General features: G+C 42.4%; 1 protein-coding gene across 3 annotated transcripts in view; it reads right to left on the bottom strand.

Annotated features, from left to right (window-relative positions):
- SEMA3E (semaphorin 3E) overlaps nt 1–21,456 on the bottom strand; it is a 103,349-nt gene that overhangs the window by 41,229 nt on the left and 40,664 nt on the right. For all 3 annotated transcript variants that reach the window (XM_081957237.1, XM_081957235.1, XM_081957236.1), the window contains exon 2: nt 59–219. In XM_081957237.1, the coding sequence (XP_081813363.1) occupies nt 59–208 (150 nt within the window). In that variant the 5' untranslated portion in view covers nt 209–219. The remainder of the gene's footprint in view (nt 1–58; nt 220–21,456) is intronic.

Genomic DNA, 21,456 nt, shown 5'->3' with positions numbered 1-21,456 from the left:
ATGCTTCAAAGCCTCAGGTCCTCCTCCGTTAGCGTAGGATGTGTAAATTGTACTGTACCTCTCTGTAATTTTCACTGACTCGGTCCAAGCTGAGGGAATAGATCAGGTTTTTTCCTCCAATAAAGAGCCGATCTTGATACTCGTCCACCAGCATCACATGAAGGCCAAGCGATCCAGACGGACTATGAAAGACCGACGTCCGGTTCATATCCCACAGCTCTGAAACAGAACCAGACGGGGCGTTACGAACACTGGGGGCTCTTGGAACGCTCTGCTCGGGTTCTCCTAGAGCAGTGGTCGGCAACTTTCAACACTCAAAGAGCCATTTGGACCCATTTCCCACGGAAAAGAAAACACAGGGAGGCACAAAACCTGAGTGGGCGTGGCCAACTCGACACCTCTCACTCCCACCCAGTCACATGACCACTCTAGCCACGCCTACCCAGCTGGTCATTAAGGCAGAGAACCGTTGTTAAAAACCACCCAGAACCACAAAACCCTTTTGACATCTCTCGCTCTTTTCCCCTCTCCCCCTGTCTGTCTCTTTGCCCCCCTCTCTCTGTATCTCTCTGTGTATTTATCTTCCCCCTCTGTATCTCTGTCTCTCCCCCTCTCCCCTCTCTCTGTATCTCTTTATGTCCATGTCTCCCTCTCCCCCTCTCCCTCTGTGTGTGTGTGTCTCTCTCTCTCCCCTTCTATCTCCTTCCCTCTCTGTATCTCTGTGTCTTTCTATGTCTCTCTCTGGCCAGATGGTCACCCAAAGGCTCACACTCGTTCCTTAGCCAGCCTGGATTTCCAAAAAGTTGCCAAGAAGAAAGAAAAGGAGTAGTGAAGAGCCCCAAGGAGAGCTTGATGGGTTGGTCCAGCCTTGGCTTTCCGAGAGAGAGAGAAGAGAAACAGAGAGAGAGAGAGAGAGAGAGAGAGAGAGAGAGAGAGAGACACAGAGAGAGACATAGAGAGAGACACAGAGATAGAGATACAGAGGGGGGGGGAGACTAGCTGCTGGGTGAGCGTCATTGGCGAGGGCATTCCGGCTTTCTCAGACCCTGACCCCCAGGGAGGGAGGGAGAGGTTTGGCAGGGCCAGCCCCCTTTTCCCATTGCCCTGAGCTTCTTTACTCCTCTAGCGGAGCAGTGCCGCCACCGGTTTCCATTGAAAAGTGTCCTCCAGGCGGCGCAAGTCCCCCATGCAAGTTTTAAAGCTGTGGCTGGGTGCTGCGGGCCCGTCCCTCTTTCCATCACCCCATCCTTCCAGATTTCCACTGTGCCAGCCCTCATGTTAGCAAAGCCGGTGTTGGTCACGGCTGAATTGGGCCAGTATCTCAGGGCGGAGAGCAGGTTGCATGTCTTCCCAAGCAACCGAGGCATGCCCAGCACCAACAAGGGCCAGAAGAAGCTCCAGCAAGAGTGAGGCGCTGGAGAATCAGCCCCGACCGCTTCTCCATGCCCCACTGTGGGCCTTACCTTCTCAGGCCAGGCAAGAAGTGACTGGGAAGGGAGGGCAAGGGGCGGGGCCAGCCACTGGTGGGATCACCCGACAGGGAGCCCACAGCTGAGGGGCCAAAGAGCCGCATGCATCTCTGGAGCTGCAGGTTGCCGACACCCATCCTAGAGGTTGTTAGGAAAGTCGCTGCTTTTTTACTTTCAAAATTCTTTAGAGGGCTACATGGGCATTTCTTTAATGCAATATTTCTGTACAACCAAACATCAACACATACAAACATTTTATTCATAGAATTGCAGAATATAAAGTTGGAAAGCCCCTTGGAGATCATCTAGACAATACCTGACCAGTGCAGAAATCCTGCACTACCACAGAGAGAAAGAAATGTGCCCTTTCCAGGACTCTTCTACAAACGTATGAAACATCTGCCGTTAAGGACGAAATGCATCTTCGAACGTCTGGAACTTTTGAGAATTCTGACAAGTTTAAAGGTGAGTTGGAGCTTGCAGAACTGAGGCAGTTACCGTGATTTCCAAAAATAATGCTGCCGCAAGTGTCAATCTTTAAAGGACGGCATTTATCTATAGGAAGAACAGCCCCCACCTCTAAATAAGGCCAACTGAAATCATTGTTTTATGCATGTTGATGAGAATAAAAGAGGCAAAAGAATGAGCTGAAGATGCAGCTTGTCTGTGAAGGTGTGCACAGGTGTCCTTCTCGTCCCGTTGGTGAATTTATGAGCACCTCAAAAGCATCTCAAGAAGTTTTCTCCCTTTCCTTGCCCCCTTGCCCAGCCCCCTTCTCTTCCTGTCTGTTCTCCAGGAAGCTCATCAGAACTTGAGCCTGGCTGATTTTGGCAAAAGCCAAAAAACCTAGGGGAAAGCCGTGGCAAGCCAACCCTTTCTGTTGGGAGGAAAACTAGGTGATTGTTTAAAGTCACCAGGAGCCATCAAGCTCAACTCGAAGCGGCTTCAGTTTCCTTTCAACCCTCTTGTCGTAGGGTTTAGGGCTGCCTCCAGTAAGTGTGAACATCATTTCTGCTTTCGTCTGAATCATGAAAAGCTATACAAAATAACCCAAAGGCCAGTGCTCATTAATTTCTAAAACTGCTAACTTATAAGAGTTGATTCACACCTCTGTGAATTTGTTAAAATGAGAGTTGGTCCATTTCAAGTACCTAAACTACTATCAACTTAAACAACGGGCACTGAGTAAATATTAATTTACAAATGATACCTTGTCCAGAATTGGAAAGAGCTTTCTTATAGTGAAAGATTTCACTAGTTTATTTTGCTTAGCGTTTAGTTTATTTCGCATGTTCTTTAGCCTTTTGAAAAATCTTTTTCACTTTCATTAGTTCCACGGATTCTTCCAAAACATATTTATTTCAAACTGTTGGTTAGAATTTAGAACACCCTAAACATGTGAGGGGTTTATTTATGCAAGCCTCAGCTTTCCAAGAAAAACGATATTAGCCTGCTCAATGGAATCACCTACAGGTTTCATGTAATACAAGGAAGCATCGTAACGGCATCTCATATTTCAATTATCAAGTCAGGAAAACACTGATAAATGGGTTTCCTGAAATCTTGGCATCTGGTTATACATATCAGGATACTGGCATACTGCCAAGGAATATAATTTATTAGGATTTTTAAAATGCCTAATGGAGGAGTGCACCAAAAAAAGGAATTAGCAATCTTTTAAAAATGAATATTATTACCAAGGAAATAAACAGGTAGAAAAAGGAGGGGGGAAAGGAAACAAGATTTGGGAATCATAACAATAAGTACTCTAATCTCTAACGCATCATTGCAATGAAATCTCATTTTATCCATGTAAATAAAACAATTACTTACAACTGATTTAACATTCGCCAGATTGTCCTTGCTTACAACCTTTTGAAAGTTGATTTTAAAACTATCAATGAAAGCCTCTTAAAACCAGAATTGTACTTAGTTTGGGGTACCTCAATGTATGAACCTGGCATCATCCTGTGCCACCTTCTAATATCACTGCTTCCCTCTCATAACACCAGGGAAGAAATCAGGGGGTCAAGAAGTGAAGTCCCAGGAGGGAAGGTGGGTGGAATTGGTCACCTCTGAGTTCAGGGACACAAAACCCCTCTTCTCTCTTATTTCAGAGCAAGCGGGGAGGAATAATGCATGTAGTTTGGGGAGGCAATTTCTGGTTAAATGTCAGAACATTTTGGCAAGGGGACTAATTGCCCAGGAAACTGCTGGGCTGGATGGCATCAGGCAGAGACAGAGGAGGCTTTCATAGCTATTCCTGCAAAGAGGAACAGTTTAGAGTTGATGCTCAAATTGGTTTTACAATTCCAGGAATCTCTGCATTGCAAAACATTCGGCATACTGCATTAATAGATCCAGAAAACCTACTCCTGATAAGATATGTCTGAAATACTTTTTGGATTCTGAAGGGTATTGTTGCCTTCTGGAATATTGGCACATGGAATGTACAGGCATTTTTTAACGGACTATCAAGTTTGCCATCCCCAGTTTTTACTAGGCATACAACGTACTTGTCAAGCCGGCCTCCCTTAGCAACCAAGAAAGAAACCACTTAACTCCATTTTGCAGAATTAAGAGTACTTTTACTGGTTATGAAAAGATAGCAGCTAAGCAAAGCAAGATCTGAGGCAAAAGCGTGCGAAATCATACATATCAATATGTGACCAAACCCTCTCCCCCTGGTAACCCTCATCCCAGTGTCCAATCTGCAAATCCCTTAGGTGTCATGTGAGTTCCATCTTCAAGGAGCATCATCAGGTTGGTATACAGGACGGTTGGCCTTGACCTAATCTCCAGCATGCGCAGTAGACGGTGAGACCAAAACTCCCTTTTTACAGTCTCTCCTGTACTGAAACTTCCCCTTCCAAATACCAGCCCCCCTTTCAATGGCAGCCGGAAGCAAATAGCGAAACAGAGGCTGACAGTACTATTGCATTCATTGCATATCTAATTTATGTGCAGAAAAAGTCTTTATTTTAGAACCATTTATCTTTTGTCGGTCTGTTTCATGACTGCACAATGCGCCCCTAACAACATTCTGAAAATAGCTGAGAGCTCACTTACACCTCCACATCCACCCATTGTCAAATCCATTTTGTCTGGACATTTAGCTACCTAAAATAAATATCGACGTGTGGGGAAAAAGGAAACCTTGTACTGTAATATTATCTCTTCTTCTTCTTCTTCTTCTTCTTCTTCTTCTTCTTCTTCTTCTTCTTCTTCTTCTTCTTCTTCTTCTTCTTCTTCTTCTTCTTCTTCTTCTTCTTCTTCTTCTTCTTCTTCTTCTTCTTCTTCTTCTTCTTCTTCTTCTTCTTCTTCTTCTTCTTCTTCTTCTTCTTCTTCTTCTTCTTCTTCTTCTTCTTCTTCTTCTTCTTCTTCTTCTTCTTCTTCTTCTTCTTCCATTTAGTCATGTGCAATTCTCAGAGGCTGCCTGGACAAAGTCCCTGAGTTTTCTTGGCAAGATTTTGTCACTGCCTCTTCCTTAGGGTTGAGAGAAAGTGACTGGCCCAAGGTGGCCCAGCTGATTTTACACCTAAAGCAGGACTAGAGTTCACCGCCTCCTGGTTTCTAACCTGATGCCTTAACCACTCCAGACTGGCTTTCCGTAATATATAATAAAAGGACAAAATTCCCACTATTTGCCAAGAATATAATGAACGTATAATGAACATCAAATACAATTGTAGTAAAAGCTCACATTATGCATTTTACTAAATTTTAGGAAAAACATGGTTCATAAAATGCAGTTCAGTCTTCTACTTATGCAGGCAGACAAATCCTTGGCGAAGACGATTTATTCAGTCAGGATTTAGTCAGAAAATGCTTATTGCTAGCTGAGACAGAGGGGCGTCCTTTCCACAGCATTTTGACAAGCAAGCAAAACTTCTTCTTTCAGAAGGACGGTTCTGGGTGTGACTGAGGGAGCCCAAGGGATACACTCTGCAGGGAGCCTAAGACACGGGAGGACGAATGCAGTGCAACTTTGAAAAACTGAATCCACAGTGGATAAAAAAGAAACAACACATACATCAGGAGTGAAAATGTCATTTCTTTGCAAGCATCTGACTTTGTCTGGACTGGCAAGCCAAGCAGGTGTGGGCTTGGTTATTATTTGGACTGGGAAGTGAGTGTGTTTGTGTGTGCGTGTAGCAGAAATCAAGCTTGACTCAAGGGCATCTTTATCTTTTTACCTTGTCAAACCAAGGTCAGCCTTTCGTGCATGAAAAATAATTTTTGACTGATGTAATCTGTAGAAAAAAACCAGACACGGACTGAAATTTCAATTGATGTAACCACCACAAAAATATCACTTATTCCAAAATACGGGAATTTATTGACTTGTGATAGATAAGGTCACGTTTCTTATCTCAAACAGCCAACAAAAATTTAACAGTTGGTATAAATTACAGTTTCTTTCTTTCTTTGGATATTCAAACATTCTGCAGATTATTAGCAGGAATTGTAATTGCATCCAAAGAATAATCTCCTGTTGCCAAAGTCCATTAAAATTTAATTGTCATTTTCCCCAGGCTACATAAAGGAGCTGCACATCGTAGGATCCATTTGTTCTTTGTACATTGTTTTTGCAATCTTTCTTTAATTGTCAATTGTCATATTTTCCCAGGATTTCATTGCAGCTGCACATTCCTGGGGAAAACTGCAGCTGCTTTACAGAGATGTAGATCGTCCTTGTTAAACGAGTACCCTGTTTTGCTCAAAAATACATTTTCCCCTTTAAATCCGATGCATGGCACAATCCTGGTAACTATAAGCAGAGATGTGAAAATGAGTGTTACCACGAGATTAAGCTAAGCAAAGACTGCATTTTTTCAAAGGAAGAAAAGCAGTTGTCCTTTTGGCTGCCTGATGTTCAAAGTGCTTTGAATAATCCAGCTGCTAGATGGTGACTATCTTTTCCTTATGAAAAAGGACTTAAGCTACTATCATGGGTAGCATCCTGGTGCAGAAATAACAGGGGACCAATATGACTTACAGAGACCTTCACAGGTGGCCTATGGAGTATTCTAAAAACACCCCTTACTGAGAATCTTTTGAAAAGATGTTGTTGTTTTTAAAGACCGATGCCCCACTGGGACTGGTAGGAATAAGGGCCATGAGATCAATGTCTTTATTGCTCCATTTTAAGAATGAGAAGCCCATTATCAAAAGGGTTAGATCGGTCCAATTTCTGCCTGCCTTTTTATAAAGAAGAGCAGGATGGAGGTGATGTGACTGGGTCAAAATTCCCAAGTCATGGCCAGGTAGAGACACATATTTGTAGAGAATCACGCAGTGCCATGTGTCTCAACAGAGGCAAAGGAAACCTCAGATTTAGCCTCTTAACCACGGGGAACCTGAGATTTGTACCCCTTATTTTAATCCCTTAAAATGCGACTCCTACAATCTTGGGTATCCTGGTTGGTATTAAGAACGAACATCTGCCCTGATGGGAGTGAAGGGCCATCAGAGTTTACCCCTCTGTTACAGGACAGTACCAGGTCCACAGCCTCCTTCCCCCAATTTTTTTTCCTTAATGTACTTCTGTGCCTTAAAATGAAAGTTTGTGGCTTTATTGTCTGTTTTAAGACATGCTTTCATGCGGTTTGCATATTCTCAGGAGTGCTGAGTTAACAAAATCAGAATGTATCTTATTGAGAACTGAGCTATTTATTCATTGAAATGGTTTGGAGCACGTGCCTAAACTTAATGGACGGGTTAGGCATGTCTGGAAGACTTGGAGAACGGCTGCTGAAATCTCAGGCACCAAAGGAGCAACCAATGCCACTTAAAGCTGGCTAGACTGGCATCCTTGCCTCTCTGCCTCGTGTTGCCAAAAGCACGTGAAATACAGAACACAATACCATTGGTCTCGAGGCAGACTTCGATCACTTGCTGAAAACTATTATTTCCTTAAGGTAAGTTGCTTCAATTTCATACATATTCAAAGGAGATCTGCATTCTATAATAAGCAGCAAGATTATACCACATGGCAGATACGGAAAGAAAGCAACTTGTTCTTATTTAATAACAGATCAGAAGCAAGAGAGACATGTGAGGCAGCCTCCTCTATTTACCAAATATAGGAAATATGTAACCACTTAAGTATTTAACTGTAACAATTTTTAGAGGCTTTATTCCTGCAATATTTGAGGCCTGCCAGGAAGGAGAGATCAAAGACTTTGATTGCTGCTATTTTCCCTTCCTCTGAAAGGCAGGCAGGCAGGCAGGCAGGAGGAAGAGGAGGATGGAAGTTTGGCCTAAGTGGAGCAGAGCAGTTTCCCTTTGGAGCCAACTTCACAGGGAAGGGAAGCTTTCATTCCACATTCCCTTTTATTGAAACGTTTGCTTCGCCCCTATTGGGAAGTAAAAGAAAGAGAGCTGCATTTTAGTTTCCCAAAAATCACCGGGTGGGACGCCTGGGTGTCAGTGGCCTTTGGCGAGATGTAGATGCCTTCGGTCTCAACTCTAATAATAGAATTGCTAAGTATGACTCAGTTGTGAAACCACCTGAACATTCTTAAAATGTAAGATCACCTTATAATTTAAGTAAGGATTGCTGGAAAAAGACATTAAAATTACAACTCTGAAGAATGTCTCCAACGGTGAGGTCATCCTCTGACTACAACTATACAGTTATGTCGTCTTGCAGCTAGGAAAATGGAATTTACGGATATATCGGTGAGACTGCGGAAAAATTATCTAAGCAAGGAGAAGAGTCTCTCTCCAGCTGTGGTCCCTGGTGACCCTCGTTTATGAAGTTTTCTGGGCAACCCTACAGATAATGCCTTGCTATTTTCCTCCTTTTCTTGTGTTTGGCTTGCAGGTTTTACCCACTTGGGCAATTCCCCAGTTGCTTCCCACCTAAGCACTGACAAGTGGTTGGAGCCTGTTTATTACTTTTTCAGAGGTCAACCAAGGTGAGGTATGTTCTGTCGCTTTCTACAGCTGAAATTAAACCAGAAGCTGGGAATTCTACTTTGCGCTCTGTGCTCTGTATATTACTTTCCAGGTCAGTGCACCAATGCATTCTGTATGTCTTCTTCATTTTTGATACAACTGGCATCTTCCATAGATTGTGGCTTTGTAAAATGCTGCACTCCATATTGGGCAGTTAAAACACATGGAATTTTAAGATCAAGGGATCCCCCCCCCAAAAAAACAACCTTTTTACCGGACCAAACTGGTAAGGTTGGTTCCCTCTGCCCTCTTTAGCTTTGCACGGTGTTGTCTGTCACCTGAACCTGCCTTTCGACCAAAACACAAGGCTGTAATGCCCAGCCCACAGACACCACATGGGGGACCCAGACGTCAGCCGGTTCTGGTTTAACTGAGTGCATCCACCGACACCAACAGGATGTCCAAAGGCACCACGAAAACCTCTTCATCCCAGAATACATGGACAGACACAACTATAGTTTCAGCTGCGAAACAATGAGCATCCTACACTAAGCCAGATCTAAAAACACCAGGCAATCCTGGAATTTACCTGGGCATTCAGGTAAATCAGCCCCTCAACAGAGATGGAGATGCTTACTTTTTTATCCTTTCCCTTTTACTTTTAACAATCTTGGCCTTTAGTCCCTTCAAATAAGGTCCAAACGTTGATTTCATTTTTTTCTTTGTGCTTTCTCACAAAATTCTTCAAATGGTTAACAAATCTCTGATGTAAATTCCATAGAGGACAATTATTGAAGTCAGTCTCTTGGTCTATTATTTGTAAATTCCTTTTAATTTACCTTTAGTTATCTGCAGGATCGCATCCTACCACATACGTCCCTGCGACCTATCCGCTCACACAGGGAGGGGCTCCTCCTGGTGCCGTCTGCTAGGCAATGCCAGCGGGCGACACCTAGGAGTAGATCCTTCTCTGTGATGGGCCCAACCCTCTGGAATGACCTCCCCCCAGACATTCGAACTACCACCGACCTCCGTTCCTTCCGGCAAAAGTTAAAGACTCACCTATTTCAATCAGCTGGCCTGGCACTTTCTTAGTTTTACCTCCCAGGGATTTATTTTATTTTAGGGTTTGGGGTTTTAATTGTGATGTTTTTAGGTATTTATTTCTTAGTACAGCCTATCTCCCCCTCCAAATGTATTTTAAATGTAGCTTAAATGTATTTAATTATTATGACTGGTTTTATTGTATTGACTGTACACCGCCCCGAGTCCCTTTTTGGGAGAGGGGCGGTCTAAAAATCTAAGAAATAAATAAAAAAATAAAAAAATAATTATTGACACATTAGTCCGTTGCTTTTGCATTTACTGGGTAACAATATTTGCACGTCATTCTCCTAGCTCGTCATTCTTAAATCCACTTTCAAAACATCCTCACTCACATCAGGCAATACTTGTTACTTTTCCATAATCTTTTAAACAAGGTCTATTTGCATGGACAAACAAATTAACTTCTGGGTCCATTGTTCAAAAATATCCATCAATATGTCTAAAATGCTTTGCTTCCTTCTGTATTAGTAAGTAGAATTTGACTATTTTTCTCCTTTCATTGTAAAGTTCCCCTACTATCCGATTAACTAAAGTCTTTTTTAAAACAAATTCAAAGCAAATGCAGTTTCCCACAAGAAAAATGAGAGAAAATACTTTTCTTTATGTCAAATATATATATCTTGCTGAAACTCTGAAATACCCAGAATGCGTGCCTTTGGATTTGTCTCCATCGACTCTAGCAGGCAAAGCAATTGGGTGATAGATTTGAAGCTGCAGTAACTACCAAGTATGTTTTGTGTAGTTTTGTGTACAGCATTGGTTTTTATGCCTTGGTTGAAACTACTAAATATACAGAAACTGGTAACACTCCAATTTATGGAAAATTCAAAGATTACTTTCAAAACAGAAATGCTTGAGCCTCCAAGATCCCTTCCAACTCTGTTATTCTGATATATTTTTTGAAAAAAAAACATTTTAAACCTTTCTCCTTAGTCCAAATTCTTTACCATATTCTGTCTCTCTGTCAGATGTTTCATTGCATATATTCACATTCTCTACTATAAGCAGAAACCATACTGTTTATGTTTCTTGAAATACCAGATTTAGAGGTAAATTTCAGTTAAGCCCTGTAGCTTAGTGACAAGTAACTTCTATTAAATATTTACTTTATTTGCTGGGGTGAATTTAAATGAATTATTTTATGGTTTTACAAAGCACTTTGTATGTGTGGACACAGAGGCTACTTCTTGGGAATGTTCTGTGGATGTACAAAATGTGAAAATTATCTATCAATCATATATGCAATAAATAATACAGTAGACCAAACAACTATAAGATCAAAGTAGATGATTTGAAGTATTAAGATTTTAAGTAATTTTATGGTGATGACAATGTGCCATCAAAACCACTTTCAACTCTTAGTGACCACATAAATAGTTTTCCTCCAAGACCTTCTTAACATTACTCTGGTGAATTGTTAAGCAATGCTTAGGGTTTGGAAACGTCCAGTTCAAATAATAATAATAATAATAATAATAATAATAATAATAATAATAATAATAATAATAATAATAATAATAATAATAATAATAATAATAAGTTTGAATTTATTAGCCGCTCCCTTTCCAAGTAGGACTCGGGGCGGCGTACAATGGAGCATATAAAACATAGAGGATGTATAAAAAGCACATAGACATACATACAAAACACACATACACATACACGGACACGGACACGGAGGAGGTAACAAATTACATCATATAGACAGTTAAAAATCAACATTAAAATACCCCAATTGTAAGAACCCAATATGCAATTAAAAATTTAACGTTTAAAAGACATTTAAAAAAATGTTCTTCATGGTGATTTAAAGTTTCTTCCCTGAAAAAATGTGCCTTGCCTTCTACATCACAGCCTTTCAAGTACTGTTTCTGCTCACAGCCCTCTCCTCTCCAGGCTAAGCACACGCAGGGCCTCCGGCCTCCCTCTGGGAAGAAGTGGAGCTCTTCTCCTCTGACCACTGCAGAGCAGAGAAGAAAAATGGCTTATTCTGATCTGGACCCTTCCCTTCCGTGGAGGCAGGTAGGGTTCCATTACTCCAGTCTAGTGCATTGCCCGGTTTCCTCTTGGTCAGCTTGCGATAGGTCAAGACACCGGGATTGTTGTGGTTGTTTTATATACTGTTGCTCTGTAAGATTTTCCCTGTTCCATATTAATGCCTTTGCTTTTTTTTTTTTTTTTTTTTGCCAAAATTCACATGTTCACAATTTGGGAAATTTGTCTTCTGCCCATTGTTCAGCCTGTCTCGACCTATGTCCGTATCCTGGTGGTGGCCTCCGTCTCCACAGCTTTGTACCTTTCATCAGTTCTCCTCCATCAGTTCCAAAAATTCCAGGCAAGGCAGAGTGAGATTCATCTGGTGTTGGATATGTTCACGATGACAAAATACTCCTTAACAATCTCTCACACCCCGGGGATCTCAGCCCCTTCACCCTCTGTACCAGGACTTCATTCGCACTCGGCTGTACTGATTTATCATCACAGACCAAGGAAATAATAAGAAAACAAATAACATAATACTACAATATAAGAAAGAATCCAATGAAGGCAACACTGAAGAAAATGATCTAGTTGAGACTATCCATATGGCCCCCAACTCCTCTAATGCCAGGAGTAACTGAGCAGAACTTGGCAATGGGCCTGGACATCTTCAGTGAAAAGTTTAAAAGTAGAAAATTAGCTAATTCAGTTTCTGGCCAATCAGCACAACTGGTAAACAGAGGATATCCAACTTTCTGCACCAATTATCATAAGGGGGAAGAGGAATCTTTAAATCCTTCCTTCCTTCCTTTCCTTCCTTCCTTCCTTCCTTCCTTCCTTCCTTCCTTCCTTCCTTCCTTCCTTCCTTCCTTCCTCTTTGTGTTTTGCTGTCCTTCGCTTTTTAATTTTTTATACTTTTTATTTCTTCTATTTTTCTGTTTAATGTCTGCAATTATTTCAATCTTGTGTAATATTCTCCTTCAGTAAATTATATAGTTAAATAAAGATAATGCAGAGGTTAATAAATTTGGACTCTCCCCCATTATTCTTCCATAGCTCGCTGTGAAGTGATATCCCAAATTTGTTTTCATTTGTAGCCAAAGTGGCTACAGAGTTTGATAAATCAGCTCTCCCTGCTCACAAAGTTCAAATGATGTTCATTCTATACAACATTGACCAACCTAGGAAATTCATGTAAGCTAAATTGTGTAAAAATAAATAAATCAAAAGCAGTTTGGGAGGGAAGGAGGAAGAGGGTGGAGGAAGGTAACAGTTGAGATTGCACTAAGGAGTGATTGGCCAGCAAGGGAGTGCCACTCACAAGGCCGGATATTTCTCCGTCAACAACAAACAGAGAGCGTGAAACACACAAGGAGAACTTGAAATCTCAGCAGTGGAATTTGGCGGCAGCACACACGATTGGCCCATGGGTTGGAAAGAGCCACGGCAGAAAGGCAAGGGATGACGGCTATGTAAATGCAGAAAAGACACAGTATGTCTTATTGCTGCACGGAAACCCTGTTGAGAGCTCTTGGATAAGAGTAAAAACCAAAGCAGCGTTTATGGCAGATTATTTAGGAGGGCAAAAGAGATGGAACAGGACTTTTGAACTGATGCTGACCACAGGAAGTTGTAAAAACTCACAGACTAACAAAAGGTAGCTCTTCACAAACCAACTAAAGAAGAAATAAAAGGAGCGATAACAAAAATTGCAATTCAGCAACTATCCAGGACACATTGGACACACAAACTGACCTTCCAGGAAACTGTTTAACTCATTAACTCAAATAATGAATGAGATTCAACAACATCAGGCAATTCCTTCTTCCTGGAAGGGAGCTTTAATTTCTTTGATTTATAAAAAGACAAATGACTTGGCTTGTCTAGAGCCAAATAGACCTATTATGTTACTTAGTATAAATTATGATGTCTGCATGGCAATATTGGAAAAAAGGACTAAATGACCTTCTAACTGAATTGGCATGCCTAATCAGAATGGATTTTAGATATTGGAACTTCTTTCCCCTTTTATACCAGAGATAATCAAAGTAAGGGGTAATCTATCTCTCTCTCTCTCTCTCTCTCTCTCTCTCTCTCTCTCTCCCTCCCTCCCTCCCTCCCTCCCTCCCTCCCTCCCTCCCTCCCTCCCTCCCTCCCTCCCTCCCTCCCTCTCTCTCTCTCTCTCTCTCTCCTTTGCCTCCTTTGCAACAGGGAGAAATTAAGAATAAGACAGAAGATTCACATAACGTGAACTGACCTCAGAGTAATAATGCTGTTTATCTCTATGTTTATCTACATACCATTCAAAAGAGACAATCCAAACTCTGAAAAGGAAACAAAAAGACCAAAAAAACTCCTCTCCAGCAATCAACACCCAGATAAGCAAAGATTAAACCAAGATTAACATTAGACCAATAATCAAGAAGCAAACAATACCCCAACCAAGGAACTACCAATTCAGATCAACAACCTCACAGTAAACAGCAGCCTAATCAAGGAAGCACCAAGTACACTTCCACCAACACTGATGGGGAAAGCCACTGGTAGACAGAAAGCAAACCACACTCCCTACCAGCATGGATGATGTTGCCTAGTTGGGTAATGAAATGTCTGCAAGAAAACCCACCAAGGTCAGCAAACACCAAGGATCTCATAGTTCAACTTTGAGCTGCAAATATTCTCTTCTACTCACATGTTTACTTATGTTACTTATTAAGACTTTTTTCATTTAATGTAAGGACATCACTAAGCTATCTCAAGATATGGGTGTATCAATGACAGCAGAAATTCTATAAACATTTTTTTTTAAATAAACGTATGAAGTTCAGAATCTTTCATGAAAATATCCATAAGGCTGGAACAGAAAAAGTATATTACTTTGCATGTTGTGTTCTATACAGAGGGGATCTGACCAAATCTCATTGGAGACAGAGACTAGGAATATCAGGATGGAGAAAAAGAGAGAGAGAGGGAGAGAAAGAAGGAGGAATGGGATGGAGTGGAGGAAAAGAGAAGTGTTATATAGTTTGGCTCTTCCTGAAAGCGCGATTTTGTTATTAGCAAAAAGTCATAGGCAACTCCTATAACTACCATTACAGGCAACTACTGCCCAGTTTCAAATACTCAGATAAATGCTACAATCTCTGAATATTGGCCCATAATCAATATGAGTAATGTTGATTAGGTACCTAATTAAATATTCATATGCATTGAAAAATAATCCTTTTTTTCAAAGACCTGATGGTGGAATCCTGTATTTGGTTCGCTTAAAAGAAAATAATAGGTTAGAAATTAAGCACGGGGTAAACTTTCCTCTACTTTTCTTTCACGTTGCCACATTTAAAATATCACGGGTATATTTTTGTTTGCATGACTGCTAATAATTATCCTCCCCACCCCCTCTGTCTGCTTCAGGCTTTGGTTTTCATTACAGGCCCTGCGTCTTCCACAGTGTTCGTGCTTCAACTCGGAGTACTAAAAGCCTCCCTTGCAGCCCTGTGAGAAGGATCCTGGATCCAGCACGAGGATCACGCCCCCTGGGAGGAGACGTAAACACCAGCCGCTCCCTGAGTCAAGTGGGAAAAATGCAGGCACCATTCAATTCCCTGGCTAAAAACAGCCAGGAACTAAGAAAACATTAGTCAGCGTTAACTGGACGGAATAGGAAGATAGGAAGAAAAACAAACGGGGCAGCCTGATGCTCCTTTTAGCGGCCTGCATGAAGCTCCCCTCCTGGCCTGAATAAACACCTGGACATGCTCCTCCCTGCTGTTCAGGACTATCCCTCGTTTGCACTGAAACACGATTTATCAGGAGGAGGCCGACTATTCCTTGCCATGGCTGTCCCTCAGCTCAGATTTAAAGACCTATCTATCTATCTATCTATCTATCTATCTATCTATCTATCTATCTATCTATCTATCTATCTATCATCTATCTATCTATCTATCTATCTATCTATCTATCTATCTATCTATCATCTATCTATCATCTATCTATCTATCTATCATCTATCTATCCATCTATCTATCTATCTATCTATCTATCTATCTATCTATCTATCATCTATCTATCTATCATCTATCTATCATCTATCTATCTATCTATCTATCTATCATCTATCTATCTATCTATCATCTATCTATCATCTATCTATCTATCTATCTATCTATCTATCTATCTATCTATCTATCTATCTATCTATCTATCTATCATCATCTATCTATCACCATCATCTATCTACCTATCTACCTATCTATCTACCTACCTACCTACCTACCTACCCGCATTGGGACCCTGACATCCACACTGCTCATAAAACTCTTTTCCAGCACCAGAGAAAAGACACAAGAGTCTCTTTCGTTCAAAGTGTTTCCACAATGAAGCGACCTTATTCAGGATCTGCCACCTGCTTCTGCTGGGATCCACTGCCTGGGTCACAGCCACCCTGAAGCCGGGCCCTCGGGGGTCTTCCGGCTGCTGAGCTCTGCTCCCACCTCTCAGCCACCCAAAACCCAAACGCACTTTGCTCTTCCGTCCCCCAAGAGCACAGAAGGGGCCACTGAACTTTGGAAAACTTCACCAATGTGGTGAAGGAGATGCGGCCGGGACTCAGGGCGTGCTCAGCCGGGGAAATGAAGGGACTGTAAGCAGGGCTCCCTTTTTCAGCCGAACCACCCCCACCCCACCCCCAGCCTCCGTCCAGCCGCTGCTGCCTGCTTTCCCCAGCCTTCCTCGCTGTGAGAATGGGACCGGGGCGGAAGAGCTCAGCCTAAACTTTGCAGTTCTTGCTCCGAGTCTGGCCATTGAAACTGCCTTGAGCAACAACGTACAAGAGAGGGCACATTTTACTGTTATTTAAAAAGAAGATTTTTTTGGCTGTCCAATTTGCAAGAGTGATTCTGGTTGACTTACAATTCAAAATCAACAATTAAAATTACAGTACAGTACAATAATCTATGGTTCTGGATGATAAAATGCAGTGGTTCCTGTTTCTTGCATAAATATTGCCCTGCTGCTGCTGCTACTACGTTTCACCCTTCCCATTTTGTATAAAATCGGGGATCCTGGCTGTTGCCCGGGAATTCTTTCAGGGATAACCTGTCCCAGGTAGCTTCGACCGCTTCTGTCCTTTCGCTCGTCCCTCTCCTCCAGTGTCAAGAGGCCAAAAAGATGCAGCTCTGAGCATAACATTTTGAAATCCCTTAATTACATCCTTCTGTTCAGGGGTGTCTCTTATGTCTGTGTTTCCTTGGATGTCAAACTGTACTTAAAAACAATAAACCCTGGATAATATGAACTGAAATGAATCCCAGATGGCTTCCTGCAAGTAGTTATTTTAAAGGCCGCAAACACTTCATTTAACACTCTCCGAAATAGGGATTCCACCGGCCCGGCTCAAACTCCCCGATAGCCACAAAGGAAAATTAACAACAGCCTCACAACTGCAGCGGTTTTCAACACCGATCAGATTCAGTGATTTGCAGCCAGAAGCATCGAGGTTTTTTCTTCCAAGGGTAGCTGACGTTCCCTGAGTGGCCCCAGGCCTGCATCGAATTATGGAAGCCGCTAAGCGAAGAGAAAAGCGTGTAAGTGGATAAGAGCACAAGGAAGAGGCGGCTACTTAGGCCAAAGCCCCCCCCCCTAATCTTGTGGGGAAGAGGCAGGGGAGGGGCTGAAGCCCAGTGCGGTGGATCTGCAGAAGCTCTTTAATGCCCCTTCACTGCAGTGGGGACCGGGAGAGCAGGTCCCTGGCCAGCCCGAGTCCAAGCAGCAGCCCCAGCCCAGCCGCCTTGTTTTGGAACAAGCTCCTTGGATGCTTTTTCTCCATCTTGGATGGAGAACGCGCATGTAGACATTCAGATGGTGACCCAACCAGAGGTGCATGCACAGAATCGTCCGGGTGGGTGGGCGGAGCCTCCTGCCGCCGTCACTACCAGTTCGGCCGATCCGGGAGCAACCCACCTCTGGACCCAACAGAGACAGGAAAAGATTTTGCCTCTTTCAGACAAGAAGTTTTAGTCCTCCTGAACATTTCAGTCGATGCACACAACTTTAAATGCATTTCCTCTTTAGAAACTGTCTCACTACTCTTGAAGTTTTAAGAAACTTTCTGTTTTTATTTATCTTTTTACCATTTATTTCATGCATTTAAATTATAATGTACCTATGTGTGTGTATTAGAATGGATGACTAAGGATGACTTTCTGGCTCGGTGTGCTTCCTGCAATAAAGATTTGAGCTTATCAGTCCCTTTGCTCTTTCGAGTATTATCATCCCAAAGAAATGACAGGCCTTTGTTTCACCCACCAGCACCTGGGCCTCCTTGGTCCCAGGTAAAATATATGGTGCTTTTCATGGTGTCAAAAGAAGGCTCTTGCATTGTAGGCAACAAGAGGGAAAAAGCCAATGTGGTTGATTAAAGGATTTTAAATAAACAAAAATTAATTTGAAAGGAAACAGAATCTGGCCAGAGGACCTGCATAAAGGCACTTTAAAGTATCTTTCTGATTGTCTGACCTGAAAGGCATCCTAAGAAAAGAAGACAGACATTTCTTTGATAATTATTTCTTATCTTGTGCTTCAGTTATTTGCAGTCTGGCTTTCGCCCAGAGCATCCTTACCTACACTAAAGGAGATTAAATCCCAGGCTGGGGATTTAGGACCAAACTGGGGAAAGGCGTAAAGAAATTTTGCTTGTACATTTTGGGGGGCAGGCCAATGTCTGTGACCAATAGTTTCAGCAGACCACCAACACCCCTGAATTCCACCCCAGCACCTCAAATCGCTTCCCCGGGATCACCCATCACAGCCATCCAACCCCCGCAAGGGAAGACTCCCTGCCAACTCCTCCCCAGCCGTCACTTTCCTTCCCAAAGCTGACAGCGATGGAGAGGCAAATAGAGAAGGAGGAAAAGCCATTTTTTATCCGTTCAGGTTCTAGGTTAGGCTTGAAGTAGCTTTTTATTCTCTGAAATTTGCCAGCTTTCATTACTTTATCAAGATCCAGAGAAGGTGGGGTGGGGGGATGGGAAGGCTATTGATCCTGGGAGCTGCAGGCAGCAACAGGAAAAGAGCAAATTAGCCGGGCGACTTACAACGACATTTCACCGCCTTCCAATAGTCCTGATCTGAACCGTCAGTCAAAGACTTTCCTCAAGTGGACTTCAGGCCTGAGGGCCGCGAGAGACCCCAGGAGCCAGGCTCAGGGGCTCAGCCATCTGGTTCTCTTTTTAAAAAGGCCACCTTTAAGCAAAGGATCCCCCAACAATCTTCTTTGCAATAAAGCAGGCAGATTTTCCACCCCAATCATGCAGACAGATCAATTCAATTGTTGCGGAAGAATCACGTCGGTTAGCAATATATATATATATATATTTGCTGACTTTGAAAGCAGACAAAGGCAAAATACTTTTAAAGCTGCATCACGGCAACTGGGGATGCAATATTACTGCTGTATTCAGATTGCCATTATCTGTAATCAGAGTTGGGCAAAAGACTTAACACTCAAACCATCTGAAAACCAGGCTCATCTAGAGGGTGAAATGGGAGGTTTGGGGTTGGAAATTGATTGACAGCTCAACACATTTCACTTTCTCCTCCCATGTTAAAATGGTCCTTGGATAACTTGTGCTTGAATGTTTCTGTTCATTCCTGCCTCTCTAAGGAATATTTCACTGAGAATATTTTTCTGTTAACCTCTAGGAACTTCCCAGATTCATATCTCCACTGTTTCTCATGGAAATATAACAACTAATTTAACAACTAAAGAGCTCCTGGAAAACCTTTATGGGGTTCAGATGTTAGAAGCCCAGGGAGATCATGTCTAAAAGTTTAATGTCAACCCTTCTTAGCTACAAACAGCTCTCTCGAAATGTGGACTGATCTCTTTTCCACCACCTACTAAATTGATCCCTAAAGTTCAAGACAGCACATTTCATTGCAAAGGAAAATATAGGCTATGTTCCAGACAGCTACCCATTTTGTAAATTGATTGACTATTCTTTTAATGTTCTGATTTATATAAAGCCAATTAACAATTGAAAAAGAATACAAAGAACAGTATTCATTTTAGCAAGAAGAGGAAGATAAATGAAAGGAATAGTTAAAAGAGCTCTGAAAAATTATGTTGTGTACAGAACTGAAAACAAAAACAGACAAACAAACCCTGCCTGACTATATTGCTTGTAATCTTTTAGCCTTTCTCTTTCACTGATAACAGAACCACAAATGGCCAAACAACCCTTATCAACCACTTCGGCCACAGATGCTGATGGAGCCGACAGGGTGCAGGTGGCTTGTTCTGATGACCCCCTGGCCCTTCTGACTGGGCCGATCCTTTCCCTTCTCAAACCTTGCCACAACTGACAATTGCAGAATCCCGAATGAAGGTGGGAGATAATTTAATCTGACCCCCGCCCAGCCTGTGGCACCTGTCAGTGGCTCTGGGAGGCAAAGGGGAGAGCAGAGCAGCCCTGGAGGGGCCCTGGAGGTCCAGGCAAGAGAGCTGCCCCAAGGAGACCCACCCGGAAGCAGGTCACTTGAACCCTGAGCCAGCGTGCTCTGCCCTGCAGTGAGAGGAGGAGCAGGTACATTTTGCAGACCACCTAATCTTTGGCCAAGTAACAAAGAAACGAGGCAAAAACTACAGGCATCCTTTCATGTGTAAATAGAAGTCCGATGGAATAATACTATAAATAATTGCAGTCCCATCTACACTGTCCCAGAGAGGAAACTGTAAAAGAATGAAATGATTTGTAAACGTTTAAACAAAATGAGAAAGCTATCAAACACCTTCTAATGTAGATTGGAGACAGTTAACTCAGGACCAAGACTCCCAATCCATACTGTTGGCCAGAAGGAAGGAAGAAGGTTGCAGTGCAAAGTCTTCCAAGGTGGCTGGCGAAATTCTAGCCCCCTTTCCCCCCCTGCTTTTGAGGGGAGGCCTGTTATCTTTTCACTGTTTTGATAACCACGATTTGATCATAGCCACAATTGCAGAGCTAGGTTGTAGTCATAACACGGGGACCACCTGTACATGCCTATCCTTGTTATCTTTACATGGAGAATGACCATGAGAAAGATAGATGGAGGGGTGGGAAACGTTTTGCAGCATGAGGATGCCTTGCATTGGGCACTGGGAAGGCCCCTTTCCCCACCAAGAGGGGCCAAGGGCGCCCTCTCTTAGAGGAGCAGCAGAAGCAGAATAAGCCATGCAGGACAAAAGAGGAGGACCCAAAATAAATCCACCATGGATTTCAGTGGAAGTGACACAATGGGATCTGTCAAAACAGATCCCATCACCATACGAGCAGGAAACAATAAGCAGAGCTCAGTGGGGCTCAGCATTCTCCAAACCCCAAACAAGCCCATAGGTAGGACAGGAAGTTTAGTTCAAAGAATATCACGTTGCGTTTGGAGGTGTCTATCTGTCTATTCAAGATATTTTGATCCCAAGCGACATTATTCCAGCTGTTTCCAGCCTTTGCAAACAGCCACATTCCTCCAAGCAGCTCACTACCATGCACACTCTGAAAGGTCCTTTTCCTTTGTGACAGTTTTTCACAACTCTGTAAGGCTAAATAGACCTAAAGAAATATGTGGGATTTCCAAAAACATCAAATTCAGCCAATTTTTGTCCATTTTGCCTACTGGCTAAGCTGCAGCACATTACATTATTAGCTTGTTTTCCAATAGCAAGATCTTTTGCCTGAGGGCATGTTAAAATTCTTGCTGACAGGTTCTGAAATAATGCTTCTAAGCCGAAGCTTTTAATGCTATTGCTTCCCCAAAAGCCCTGTCAGAATTATGACCTGCACACTTAAGGGTTGGACAGAGTTCCATCTTTCCCCAAAGTTTCACTTTTTACAATGTGAGCAGGAGAAAATATTCCTAATTTTAAAGCAGTTTGGAAACAGCAGTGGATTCTATGGGTTTTAATATCCTCCCCATAAGATTTAGGATTGTGACACGGCCCATAAATTTGATTGGTTTTCAA

Source organism: Natrix helvetica (genome assembly GCF_964273705.1).
Source record: "Natrix helvetica genome assembly, chromosome: 6".
Lineage (NCBI taxonomy): Eukaryota > Metazoa > Chordata > Lepidosauria > Squamata > Natricidae > Natrix > Natrix helvetica.
The sequence above is the reverse complement of the archived record's forward strand: the minus strand, read 5'-3'. Positions and strand labels throughout refer to the sequence as shown.